Source organism: Triturus cristatus, chromosome 7, assembly GCF_964204655.1.
Source record: "Triturus cristatus chromosome 7, aTriCri1.1, whole genome shotgun sequence".
NCBI classification, from domain to species: domain Eukaryota; kingdom Metazoa; phylum Chordata; class Amphibia; order Caudata; family Salamandridae; genus Triturus; species Triturus cristatus.
The window spans coordinates 666624362-666639191 of record NC_140590.1 but is presented as its reverse complement, the minus strand read 5'-3'; the positions used below and the strand labels follow the sequence as shown (position 1 = coordinate 666639191).

At 40.9% G+C, this 14830-nt stretch overlaps 1 protein-coding gene across 2 annotated transcripts in view; it reads left to right on the top strand.

Annotated features, from left to right (window-relative positions):
• LOC146810319 (ATP-binding cassette sub-family A member 9-like) overlaps nucleotides 1-14830 on the top strand; it is a 1478308-nt gene that overhangs the window by 70769 nt on the left and 1392709 nt on the right. For both annotated transcript variants that reach the window (XM_085617315.1, XM_085617314.1), the window contains exon 3: nucleotides 9894-10104. In XM_085617315.1, the coding sequence (XP_085473441.1) occupies nucleotides 9894-10104 (211 nt within the window). The remainder of the gene's footprint in view (nucleotides 1-9893; nucleotides 10105-14830) is intronic.

Genomic DNA, 14830 nt, shown 5'->3' with positions numbered 1-14830 from the left:
TTAAAAAAATCGATATTTTGACCAACTATATTTTTTACAACGATATTTTGGATTCTATATTTTTGTACTTACCTGTTTGTAGATAGGGATTCGATATTTTGGCATTCTTTATTTTTTCCTCGATATTTTGGCAGGTCGATATTCTCCTTCTCGATATTTTGTCAGTGATCCCTTCACAGTATATGTAAATTTTACTTTAATATATGTATAGGAATGGATCAGTATTATGAGGAGGTTCTGATTGCCTTTCATAAGATCTGCGGGGAGGTTGCTAAAGACCTTAGCAAGAGTGCGTGCAGGAGGGCCAAACAGGGGAGAGATGATTTGACCAATCCTGCTCAAAGGCCCACCAGGGCCTGATGAGGGTGTTGAATGGGGATAGAAATGAGGCAGCAATGAGGAAGAATGCATACAAACAGGCCCTGATTGCTAGGAAAAAAGATATTGAAGGGGGAGCATGGGATGATCTTTTGCAGGTTAGCGTACTGAATAATAGTGCAAAGTTTTGGGAAGTGGTCAATAGGCCTTTCTTTAAGGAATCAAATAATGATGCAATGGATTGTATCATCGCCTCGGACATCTGAGTCTCGCACTTTCAGGGAAAACATGACAATGCTGTCGGTGAGACACAGTTTTTGGATCAAGTTGGAAGGAGTGGGTATTACACCTTGGGGAGGAGCTGTTTGATGCCCTTGTAACAATGCCCAATGCGGAGCCACCCAACCCTGATCTGGTGCCCGTGGATGAAATTAAATCTGAACCAAAAGTATGTCCAAAAATCTTAACCCTTGTAGGCAATGCCATTTACAGGAAAGGTATCCCACAGTCCTGGTCCAAGGTCATAATTGTCCCCGTGTTCAAAAAGGGGCTAAGATCAGACCCAAAATGCTACTGACCTATCTCCCTTATAGATATGACCATTAAGGTCTTAGAGAAAGTTATTCTTTTTAGGCTAGTGGAGTGGTATGAGCAGAACAATGTGATTTCCAGCCTGCAATATGGGTTCAGGCCAGGTAAGGGTACCCTGGATAAATGACTTAACCTACACTTGATTATTCGAAAATGCATGGTGGACAAGAATGGTTCATTGTATATGACATTTATGGATCTCCCTTTCACGTTTGATCGCGTAAACAGATCAAAACTGTGGAGGTTGTTGATTGACCTTGGGGTGGATCAGAATACAGTGAATTTCCTATGTGATTTACATCTGGATCTGCCTTGATAAGGTACGATCAGGCGGGGAATCTGTCAGAGTTTGTGAATCTGCACAGGGAGGTCAGACAAGGCAGTATCCTGGCCCCGTTTTTATTTATTATATATATTAATGATTTGCGCTCTGAATTATGTGCAGCTTGTAAAGATATTCTGAGGGTTGTCTCACAGTTAGTGCCCGCCCCTCTGTATGCGGATGACACTGTTCTGATTTCCAGGACCGCGGTACGTTTGCAACAGTTGGTTGATTCCTGTGTGGCCTTCATGAGTTTTCTAGATTTGAGCACTAACTATTCCAAATCACATACTATGGTTGTTGGCTTTAGGAAGTATCAGAAAAAATGTTTTGGTGGGGGTACAGAATTGGTCAGGGTCACAACATTTTCATTTTGGGACCATTTTCGATGAAAGAGGTTTGTTGGGGCCCCTAAAGGAAGACAAAAAGGAATGCATTTTCAAGAGCCACAGCCACGACCTTTGATTTTGCTAAAATGTTTGGGGCTAAACCAGTGCAAGCACTCATCAAAGTATATCAGGGTAAATGCATTCCAATTGGCAGTTATGGTAGTGATGACTGGGGTTCCTTGAACATGTGGAATCTCAAGACTGTGGAAAATAAGTTCTCATGGAAACTGTTGGCCGTCCCGCAGTCAGTACCCACATTTATAATACATGAAGAGTTGGGGTTAGGGTATATATGTGATCAATTAACACTTGCACCCTTGCTTAGATTGATTAGGGTATGGTGCAATCCAATGCTAACTTTCAATCGTGCAATTATAGAAGACTGCCTGGCTTTAGACAGGGCGTTACACATCCCATGGGTCAAATACATCAAGGATTTTACATGCAAATTGGGTCACCCTGATTTGATCGAGAACTTGTATGGTATCATAAAGAGGGATTTGATTTGGGTGAAGAAGCACTTTGTTCGCATGATTGGCTCAGAAAGAAAAGCACTGGAACCTATTAAACCTACAGTTCGGTCCTATATCATGTTAAATGCTTGTCCCTTTGGGTGAGCCATATTTAACTACAGTCACGTTATCCCAACACTGATACCTGTTGACCAGATTTAGATATCATCTCTTCCATTAGTCCCTGGTGGTCCGACTAGGTAGACATAAGTTGGAAGAGAGAGGTCCTTGTTCGTGTGACGATTTCTCTCAGCAAGACATTTTGCACATGATTTGTATTTGTTTTTAATGAATTTTTATCTGTTTTTAATTTTTTTGTGATAATGTATTACTATGGTTTTGTACTTGTCATATGTCTACTTTTATGGTTTTTATTAACCAAATAAATATTATTGACTTGATATGGGGCCTTATCTCCTATAGTATCAAGTGGTCCATTAAGACTGCCCATTTGAGTTCTTTTGCCTCCCCATTATCTATTTTATATTTACCAGTGAAGAATACGGATAAGGACAGGGATCAAAATCAAATAAGCTTATGGGTCCATAATTTGCCTCTTTTACAGTGAGTAGCCAGCCTTCATCAATCAGAATAAGGGTCTGGCTGAATCTCTAAGCATCAATAAAGCCTGCATCCTCCTTCCATTGTTTCTCCTCTGTGATATCACTACTTTCCAACTGAGTGTCTGCTGGATCACATTATTTTCCCCACACATAACCAGTCAAGCTCTGCTTTCAGCATCAATGGGCCTGTGGCAAAATCCATTATTGCATAAATGTGGTTTTCAATAAGTCTTCCTGAGTGTGATTAAGTTTTTTCTTCCACAAAGCCATCACGCTCAATCCATCTCCCTCTCTTATGTTTATCGGATTATTCTACCAAGATTCTGCACTGAAGAGCCTGGAGAATTACTCTACTTAAATGTACCTGTGTTCATTTTATAATGGATTGTCAAAAATTGCTATCTGTACGGCGGATGATTTTAAGGCCACTCTTTTTAAAATATGGAATAAGCTCAAGGTTACAAGCAATCAAGCTCCTTATTGACATGCAGTTTTTTGATATTGCAATTGCTTTGGCAAAGTTTGTACAAGTAGCTAAAAGTTTTCTCATGGAATAAGGAAATGAAAAGGGTGGTCCAAGGGGGATAATCAGAGGCCATTCGAATGTTTGTAATTATATCATGTATTGAATTTATTAGATAAACGCCCTTGGCTTATAGTATGACAATACAAAAATAAGCTTTTACGAGAAAATAATGAAATTGATTTTAGGCTCTTTTAAAAATTTTAACAATTGTATTTATTATCTGTGTCATGTTGGTATATGTAGTTTAAAGACAAATTGGTCAAAATAAACTTATTTTTGATACTGATACTCTACTGCTGTTTTTCTTTTGAGAAAGCAAAGATAGTTATACCGAAAAAAGGTTGTAGATTTGAGTCGGTTTTGTTCTCCGGTCAATAGGTGAGGGCATTTTTAGAAACATAGCCCCATTTTCAAAATATTAACTTTGTGTATAAGACCTATCTTCTTTGGGAGGACTTTAATGCCCATGACATATTATGCAGTTCCTTTAAAACTATTGTAGTTAATAGAACTAGTGGCTAGATGTGATCATCCTCATTCTTCTTTGTTGTCTTATGTGGAACCACCTAGCTTCCTACCTTTTCCTTCTACTTCTCTTTAATTCTCCAATTGGCAAAGCCAACTGGCTCTTCCTTCAAATGGCTAATCTATTACCTGTGCCCATACTTGTTGGCACCATCATGTGAACGCATGCATCAAGCCACATGCAATATTAGAATGGATTTCCTAGTAAAGGAAACCCATTCTAAGAAGGCACCACATGTCATGATGCATGTGCACCCACGCATCAGAAAGCATGCTGAATGTATTGTGGCGGGTGCATGCGCATGCATCATAATGCACAGCAACAATTTCTAATTCACTTTTCTATTGCGGCAGATGTCCATGTTAGAATATTAATTTACATTTTTAAAAAGTCCATAAAGTGTATGTGGAGTGCGAAATACAACGGGAGTGGCCCTGCAGCACTAAGGAACTGCCGGGTCCTTATTAAACATAAATTTAAAACCACTGTGAGAGGGATCTGACAAGAAAGTGCACACGTGGTTGACCATGCTTGAATGAGGAAAACGGGAGAAAGAGCAAGGAAACAACGGCATTTTCATGGACTGCCAAGAGCAAATAAAAGAAAAGTCCTGCAAGTCTGATGTGGAAGTATGCAACTCATGATGTGAGACCGAATTGCTCTATGGTGGAACAAACAGTAGGATAGAAAGGAAACTCATTGAATCAAGAGAAGACTGTCGTGATCTATGAACCACACTCACCTGGGTAAGCTCGTCAGGCACCAAGAGACGATCCTACAAACTGTAGGTTTCATTGTGTCTATGCTGTCAAGGAGGTGAGTGGTATACGCAAAGTGTGGGCACTACTTGATTTGAGACTTACCTACTGCCTGTACGAAGGAGCTTATTTTTTCCTCCGAGTAGGAGGTGCCCTTGTACATTTCAATTTCCTTGCCAATGGGTTCTAAATAGTAACAAGTTTTAGCATTAGCCATCCATAATGTACTTTGCAGGATTTCAAAACGACCGAGTCTGCACCCTTGTGTATTTCAATTTCCTTGCACACTGGTTTTAAAATGTTAACATTATTTAACATGTAGCCACCCATAATGTATTTCGCTTGATGACAGGCCCTTCTGGACGATCGAGTCTGTTTTCACTTCATATGAAGCACCGGCATGATCAGCATGTGGCGTCTGCTCAGCTGACGTCATGCGTGCAGTGAACCCTTCCTCAGGGCTATTTAGAGCAACTTTGATAGTGTTCATGTTCCCTCATTTGAACGAAGACTTTCACGGAGAGCGGTGAGTGTTAACTACCCCTAGACTTCTTATCTGGTCATCGAACTGAATCAGTTCAGTTTATTTATACTCTGGGTTCGCCTTTGTTTCAGAAATTGAGCGTGGCGGAGCCTTGAGCCCTTTATTCATAATTAATACCCTAGTGGATTTATGAGTGTTTACGGAGTCTGTGCCATATCATTGGAACCTCAGGTAATTATTTAAACATTGACTATTCTTTTAGTCCTGAGTATGTCTTCTACTAGGGTCTTTTCCTCCTTACTGAGATATTGTCTACATGGCCCTTTGATGTTTCAGATGGTGCATTTTACTCGTTTTTGAGACTACTGCAGTTTCGGTGACTTTGCAACCAGAAGCCTGTATGCCTGATAATGTAAAGACTTCAGGTACTTCATTTAATGCACAATATCTATACTGGTCCTCACTATAGTATATTACCCAGTATTTGAATTCTGCCCTAATAGAAGCTGGTGTTTGTTGATTTAATCCGTTATTCACACGAAGCATCGTGATATTATGTTATGTTATGTTATGTTATGGTGTTTTATAGAGCGCGCGATTACCAAGCAGGTGTCCTGGCGCTGTCCACAATTCCTAAATTCTAAGCTGGGGAAGTTATTGAAACAGCCAAGTTTTTAGCGCTTTCCTAAAATGGAGTAGATTCTCCATATGTCTCAGGTGGAGAGGTAGTTTGTTCCAGAGCTTGGCAGCCCCATAAGAGAAACTACGTCCTCCCCAACGGACTTTTTTTATGGTTGGAATCGTGACAAGTCCGGCCTCTGCTGAACGAAGGTGCCGGGCAGGGACATACCTAATAAGATGCTTAGTCAGGTAAGCTGCGCCTTCACCCTTCAAGGCCTTAAACACCAAGCACAGGGATTTGAACTGTACTCTCTTGTGGATAGGCAACCAATGCAAGTCATGGATGGCCATGGAAATCGGGGAGAACTTTGGAATACCCGTAAGTAATCTGGCAGCCGCATTCTGTAGTAACTGCAGTCTATGCATCAGATTCTCCTGAATATTCAGATAAAGACTGTTGCAATAGTCGAGTCTGGAGGACACAAGAGCGGTGACCACCGTTTGTCGACTATCAGGAGGAAGCAAGAACAGGATCTTTCTTAACATTCTTAGAATAAAGCCTGTTTTGGATGCTACTGCTTTAACCTGTAAAGACATAGAGAGTTTGTCATCCAGCACCATCCCGAGATTTTTATCAGACTGTATTAACCCAATGGAGTCCAATAATGCAAATGCCCCTATGAGGCCCAGGCATTTTGTTAGTCAATTGTGGGTTTTCCTGCATTTACATGTGCATACTTAGTAAGGTATTCCTTCTGAATATACACCTTATTTTTACAGGTGTTATTTCCGTCGCTCTCACCCCCCCTTTGGAGCATATGCGCCCACATTCTTACATTGGCCTACATTGTTAAGGTCAACCTCTGGATATATCACGTAACTTTTTGGTCATTAAATGAATTCCAATAGACTTTAGGTCTCTTTTTAAATTTTGATTTTATGTTTTAAACCTACGACTGCCCCCCTCCAACCCCACACTTCTGTCCTGATGAAGACCCCGGTGTAAGGGACGTAATTACCTACCTAATCTAGGGGTCGAAACATCGACATCTATTATAACAGCCAGCCTTACCAACAGTAATTTATCACTGTGCCATTGCATGGCAATCTATTATTTCTATTTGAAATGTGAAGTCATCGAGCTTTAATTACGAGCCTTTTTGTTTAGAGAATATACGCTGTGATTTGCACTCATGTTGTTCACTATCTTACCTTCACTTGAATTTCCTGCACATCCACCCCCCACCCTCCCTTCTTCCTAGGGGCACACTGTACATAATAGATACTTATGCATATGTGATTCATTGTGAATAAATACCCCTGTTTCTTGATTCATTTGTGTTTTTTAGTTAATTCTTTCTGAATATTGTAAATGGTATATGTGGTATATGTTTAAATGTATGGTGCACTGGGACCATGTTCTCATTGTAAAACACTTTCCTCCGGTATGTGTTACTGGACCTAAAGCCATGTTTCTCGGGTCACATGTGGATGGTATAAATGCACACGGTGCTCCACATGTGTCACTTAACATCTACACCACTGGTGCCCTTCTTGCATCAAGTTAAGGTGATCTTACTTAAAAGTTAAATAAGCCAATTCAGTGTACGACATATCGGGGACATATCCCACACATGGTATAGCATTGTAGTCTCAAGGTACCCCAGTCAAAATGATAGAAACAAATTGTCAAAAAAATCTAAATGATATTGGGACAGTAACACACATTTTCAATAGGGACAGTGATGTGAGAAGACTCAAATGCTCCTTAATTCACACGAGTTGTCAAGTTGAATAATGGTGAAAATGCAGGACAGTTTTGTTTCATCCATCCATGCAATCATTCTTAAATGCTAAACAGAGGGCGGATTCCCATAACAAAGATGGCAGCGAAGACCTACATTTACACGTCACATCTGTGTAGGGTCCCCTAAATGTTATCAACCATGTTCAGAAGTGCTTTCTCCATTTTGTGTCATATGCAGATGTCAATATCACATACTAAAAATATAATGGTGTCTGGTTGCCCTTTTACCTTCCTTGCGACTACCCTTTATAGGATCGTATTGATTAATTGAAGTATTGCTGTTGGGAAATGGTTGCCTTGATGACTTTGTACTAAGTTGAATCTTTTTAACTAAAGTGGAATAATTGCCCTTGGGACTGATCCCTCTGGTATGGAGAACTTTGTGATGGTCACTATGCTGGGTAGGAGGCAGATATAGCCCAACAGGAGGAGCATCAAAATAGCAATACTGGGAATTAATGTTTTGGAGTAATTAAATAACCTCGTCCAGAAGAATGCTCTAAAACCCTTATTGCAGTGTTGTCAGGTGAAGAAGTATCAAAAACTGAAGGAGGGGACTAGGGACTGCATCACAATTTGCGTGGAATTTCTAATTTGAATGGAAATGTGTTTCTGGCCAAATCTGAAATTTAAAGTATTGCTGGAATAATGCATTTCTGGTAATTTCTCCAGAGATTTTACCAGCTAAAAGCTTGTGAAACCTCTGAGTAGGAATGGGTCCAAAACCAGAAAATTACGAAAGGAATCTGTGCAACATTTACAATTTCCACAGCGATTTGAGGGCATTGATAAAGATAATTTAGGATTTGGACCTCCATGCTATACCGAGGGGATGTACATGTCTGGCCTTTGGTTCTGAATTAAGGCACAAGGGTTCCATGACACTCAACAGACATTGTCATCAAAGGCCCTTGTACTTCACCCTTAGTAAATTTGGTCAGTTGGGTTTGGTTCTTGTTATATTCTTCCTCTTTCCCTTAAAGCTAAAGCACAACTCAGCTTTGGGTTGAAGGATTGAAAATGAAAGGGACTGTGTATTTACAATTGTATAGTCTGATGTTCATGGTAGGGTAATGGTAACATTGTGATACTTTTTTGCTGATGGTTCTAGTAACAAGATGATGGTAGTGTTCTTCATTATTAGTAGGGACAGCAATTCCTTAAAAAAAATGTTTTAGTGCTGTTGACATTTGATGCTGCTTACAAAACAGAAGCAGAAGTCCCTGCCAAGCAGACCATGGATTTTTTTCAATTCATAAGCAAAGCAAAACCTCTCACAATGCCAGTGGACTCAAAATGAGGTCGGATCACTGTGAAAAAGAGGATGTCTTGATAAAAATCTTGATGAAAAGAGGTTCGGTGAGGATGGCGACTTGCAGAATTGCAAGGAAAACAGAGTTGCATGCTCTTGAGAACGCACCTAGAGGAGTGTGTCTCTTTTCATCAAGATCAATTCCTTGGCCTCCTTTTGCTGGTGTCTCCTTGTGTATTAGGACTGGACTATTTTGTGGTGTTTTTCGCTGTACCCCCTGGTTATCCCCAGATAACAATTTTTACCAACTGTGGGGTTTAGTTTTATTTAGCTCTCCCGTGCCCTGTGCCCAGAGATGTCTCTGCCGAAACGCGCGTCAGTGCTATTACTACAACTGTTTTGACTAGGGCATTTGTCTTATCTGAGTATCATTGAATGCCGGAACTACTGGTCATGTATTATTTGACAATTCATGATTTCTCAGAATAACCTGTCATCACTCAATTGATTCTTTCTGGTCCATTGGCAAATAACTGTGGTTGTTTTTATATTTTTATCAACTATGTGATGTGTTAGAATGATTTGTATGTGAGGCCGGTCAGGCTTGTTTGATTTGAGTGAATGGTAGTTTGCGTGAGAAGATCTAGGGGTTATTGTGACTCCGGGGGTTCTTTGAGAACTGTGTGTACATTAATGTTCACATTGTACTTTGTGTGTTTCTTTTTGTGTATAAACTGGATAAAAATGAATATACGATTATATGTTATTATGTTACTTTATAAAATAAAAAAATGAATGAATAAAAACTGCCAAACTTTATCTCATGAAAAAAACATTTATTATGAGAACCACATCGTTCTTGTGGGCTGCTCTGTGATGTTTTGCACACTTATATAGTTAATTAAATATCTTCCTTAGATTTTGCAACCAGGCAGAGCCTTGTTCTGTTTTGTTGACTGATATTTTTCCCCTGAACCTGCTGGTATATCCTATTGCAGGGGCCCTCCTGATTTTTGCATGTGATGCTGCCTGTCATGTGCACAGTATATACACGGTCGGTGTGTAATCCATAGTCATTGTTCATGGCTGACTGGGTGGCGATGCCTATCACTTCTTTACGAAAGTTCACTAAATGCACTTGAACAATGTTTGATGAACAATACTCTTCTCACTGCGTATCTTCAAGATCCCTGAAAATGTCCCTTTCTCCTTCCCGTTATATAGGAGTGGCTCCTCTGCCTGGCTGTCCTCTTAATTGCGATGCTTCTAGCATTTACCATGGATGTCTATCACATGACCATCCCTGAGATGCCTGAAAATGTTCTTGGTCCCTTGGATGAATTTAATGCTACTGCTCGTGTGATTGGATACACTCCACGGACACAGTCTACCAAACAAATCATGGAAAAAGTTGCCTTGGAATTAAATGGAACAGGTAAAGATATCAGATATGACTAGGCGGGACCAATTTACAATAAAAAATGTTTTTTCACATAACACCCCAATTTAGTAAATTTTGTTATCTGATAATCCTAAACATAAGGCGTTTCTGTTACTAAACTTGATGATATTAGTTTTAGCAACCGCCTAAGGATGCATGCCTGAACCTGGCTGAATATGGTATTTGCAGATGCATGTTTCAAGGTTATGAAATCAGTACTAACATCAATTGGGTAAAGTATTTTTATTCTTAGTATCATCGGCAGTATTATTGAAAATTGGTTATTGAGGCGATTACAAGTATTGCTTATATACTTTACATTTTGAAGAACAAAAGATTGCTCTGAACCTGCAGCTGTCATGAAGCAATTTCTTTAATACATATGAATACTTTCTTCGTGGTGGTTTTAGGCTGTCTGGGTGTGTCTTGCTGCACTGTTTTAAGTTGTGTGAAGTTGAACAGCGCTGTCAAAGAGTGTGTTGTGGCATGGCTCCAGGAGAATAGGTGTTCTTACTTCGCATACCATTAGTGCGCATACTGTTAGTACGCAATTTTTAGTTCGCATATGTTGCTACTACGCATTTTTTTAATTCGCCTCTGCTTCTACTTCTAAATAAGATTTTTTTTTTAAATGATTATGTTCCCCTTACTCCAAAACGATAAATATTTTTATTGATTATAAAAAAAAATTCAAAAATGTACCATTCCCCTGGAGCGGGATGCAAGCAAATAAGGGGTTATGGGTGGGGAAGTAAACTAAAACAATTATAAACTACACTACCCTACACTAATGAAACACCACTACCCTAAACCACATACACTCCTTCACTACCCATCACAACCCCCGACACTACACAAAACCCTTAAACTTTAAACTATACTACACTAACACTAAAACACTACCCTAAAACCTAATACTCTACCCCCAGCACGACCCTTCCCCTATCCCCAGTCCTCTCACTACTCCCAAATACTACCCCACACAACCCCCTACTTCCCTGAAACCTAAAACCATACACTACCCCCACAACACTACCCTTAACCCTAAAACACTACCCCAGCACGACCCTGCCTCTATCCCTACACTAACACAAGTACACAACACACAACTCTACACAACACTAACACAAGTACGACCCTACACAGCCCCACTTACCTCTTTCCATGCGTGGTTCCTTTCTTCTCTCCCTTCCTGCTTCCTCCGTCGTTGCCACTCTGGATATAAACCTGTTTGTGCAAATGGCCGTCGTGACGAGCTCCAAGAGCGGCGCCTGCCCCCTACGCATGCAGCGTTAGTACGCATGTGATGTAACAGCACGCGTACTAAAGGCAGTGCGTTGCTACATCGCATGCGTAGTAACGCTTGCGAAGTAATGGCATGCGTAGAAACAGCCGCGCACTAATGGCTGTTTACCCTCCAGGAGGCTTGCAAGCCAAGACCATCGTAACAAATCTCATTAGCATATAAGCTGTGAAACCTATTAACTTTTTCAATGCATTTTGCCGTGCTAGAAATGATAACCATCTTGGAACAACATGTTGTTAAATACTCCAGACCATATGAAAAGATGGCGCCACTGATGCACACGCATCAGCAGTGCAGTGTTTGAATGCATTTTGTTTTATTTTTACGAATCCCTTTCAAACATTTCTGCCATAGATGCACATGTATCCATAGCAGCCTTATTTTAATGGGATTTGTTCCTATATAACAAAAACTCATTTGGAGATGTCTGCCCCAAATGAACAACCATGTTGGAATGGTCAGAAAACCATTTTTAGATTGTTGTATGCCAACAGCATAGTGGGCAGTATAAATGCTAGAGAAAAGGTAAACAAAAAACAAGGGATAGGGGGCAAGATGACATTGGATGGGAAGGACGAGGGTAAAGTGAGGGACATGGAGAAGACTGGAGACCAGGGAGATACAGTGAAAGGAAATAGTCCCTCCTATGCACTGCAAGGTCTAATGTCAGCAGTGGAAGGACACACCATCCAGTCAGAACACTATGTGATTGAAATGCTCCTGGGTGGGACAGATACAAGAATAGGTAGGAAATCATTGAATTATGAAGAAGGGTAGTGATCCAGAGAACAAAGCCATCCAATCATGATGAAAGGGCTGACCCAAAGTGAACTCCAAGTATGTGCAATATATTGGAAACAAAAAGCATTGCCAACAGATAGCTAAAGATATCTAAAGCGGATACTTAATAACAGGGGTTTACAAACTTAAAGAAACCAAAACTCCATGTCACTATCTGATATAAAAATGACACAGTAACAGAATAAGAAGCAATGCCTCTTTGATATAAGCTTCACACTTACAAAGTGGAACTTCATGAGGTGAATTGAACCACTTCCCAACTTAAACAACCAATTCAGAATTGGTGAGCATTCATTACAAATGTAGGGACACTTCATAGCTTACAAACAGGACAGGGGACCCTGTAGCAAATCTACCTTCTCTGCATTGCCACTCCAGATTTCTTTGCCTTTTGTTCTGGGCCCTATTTTTGCTGGTATGAGGACTTTATGAGGGCTACTGCTCAGTGCCACTCTGTGCGCACTGCCCCTAAAGTGATATTGGGTTACTGGTTGAGGGGGGAAGTAACCTTACTCAAGCAGCAACTGCAATTTTTGTCAGGGTTAAACACAAGCAAACCCCATTTTAACTAGTGCTAAACCCTCTGGTAGCAAGTCACAAAGCAGTCAGGCTCAACTTAGAGGCAAGGTGTAAAGTATTTATGCAGCACTTCAAACAGTAATGAAGTTAAAACACAACACAAGAAAGACCCCACACAATAATCCACTCAGTAGAACCAGAGATATGCATTTTTAAAGATGTAAGTGAAACAGTGCTTAAAAGCCCAAAGTGCCAACTATCGTTATATGGTCACGCTGGACTGGGAAAAAGTCATAAGTTCAGGCTGACTGTGATGAAGCACAGGGATCAAGTTAAGCTGGTTTGCAGAGTGTTGCGAGATCCCACCTCAAGGATGCGTCACGTAGAGGTGGTTTGAGGGAGCTGTAGGTCTGAGTCCTGCATCATTGTCGAGAATGCAACGGCTGGTCTGAGGAAGCTGCTGTGGGGCTGTGATGAGAAGTCATGCATCATTGTCAAGGACGCCATGGACGAGAGGCTTGCGATGTGAAAGCCTGCATCGAGGATGCATTGCATAGCGACTGTTCTGAGGAGACTGCGGGCTACGATATGAGGTCTGACGTCAGTTCTGCTTAAAAGACCACAACTGGGCTGGCAAACCACCTTCAGGCCCACTTCCATGGGTCCGGGACTGGGGTGGCAAAACTCACAACAGACAGAGTACAAGTTCTGGGTTCAAGGTGATTGGAGCCTTTTCTGTCCCTGAAGTTTGCCAACTAGTCCTCGGAGTCACTCTTGTGATCCTGGCTTCAAGAAGCAGGTCTAGTCCTTTAACTCAGGCAGCAGGGCAGCAGTCCTTCTCGCAGAGCAGCACAGCAGTCCTTCTGAGTCTTTCACAGGTAAAGACGTATACTGAAGAGTTGGGTCTGAGGGTTCATTATATCTGTGCCTAGGGAAGGGAATGTTCTGGAGATTTCCATCCCCAGAAGTGTTTGGGATTTCATGCCTCCCTGCCCTGGCTCCTGCTTGTCTGGCCTCAAAAAAGACTAGTGTCAAACCCGTTGTGAGAGGGCTCAAGCAGAGCCTTGATGATGTGCAAGCATGGTAGGTGACAGTTCCTCCCCCCTATCAAGTCAGAGATGGCCCATCCTGCTCACACCTGGGAGCAAAACACAAAGACCAACTGACAGCTGCACCTAGGTATGTAAACCAGGATACAGGCACCAAATGGTTGGGGCAAGAAACTGCCAACTTTATAATCATAACATTTTGAAAATTGTGACTCAAAGTCAAAATTTACCACCAAGGAGGGGTTTAAATAAGCAATTTATTTAGACACCAAACTCAATATTAATATCTGCTCCAATTAGAAGTTATCACTTATAACATGGAACAAGGTAACCCAATGTCATTCTATGGGAGAGGTAGGCCTTGCAGTAGTAAAAAACAGATGTAAGAGTTTTTCTCTACAATGATATGTAAAATTTAACAGTACAAGTCCAACTTTTAAATAAGCTGCACCATGTCCTCTGGAATGTTTAAGGCCGTCTCTGGGGATGACTGATGTGTAGTAAAAAGGAAGTTTTAAGCTGGGCAAAAAGGTATATTTTGTCAGGTTGAATTGGCAGTTTAAACTGCACACACAGGCTGCAATGGCAGGCCTGAGACATGTTTAAAAAAACTACTTAAGTGGGTGGTAAATTGAGTGCTGCAGGCCCACTGATAGCATTTAATTTACAATCCCTGGGTACATATAGTACCACTTTACAATAGACTTACAAGTAAACTAAATGTGCCTATTTGGTGTGAGTCAGTTATACCATGTTTAGAGGAGAAACCACACACACTTAAGCACTGGTTAACAGTGGCCAACATCAGCAGAACATGGAGCAGTAAATCAAAAGGTTTGGGGGAAGTCCACCCTAGCTGACATGTCTAACAATTATAACGTATAATCAGGAGGGGGGACAGGAGAGCTGGTTATTTAGAGAGGTCCTGTTCTAATGCTCCCTGGGGTATACGTAGGAAAAAACAGGAAAGAAGAGTTCCTCTTAATGGCCAAGTTAGTAGGGATCGCTATTAGCCAGCTGTTAAATCTGATCTGGGAGGGAAATT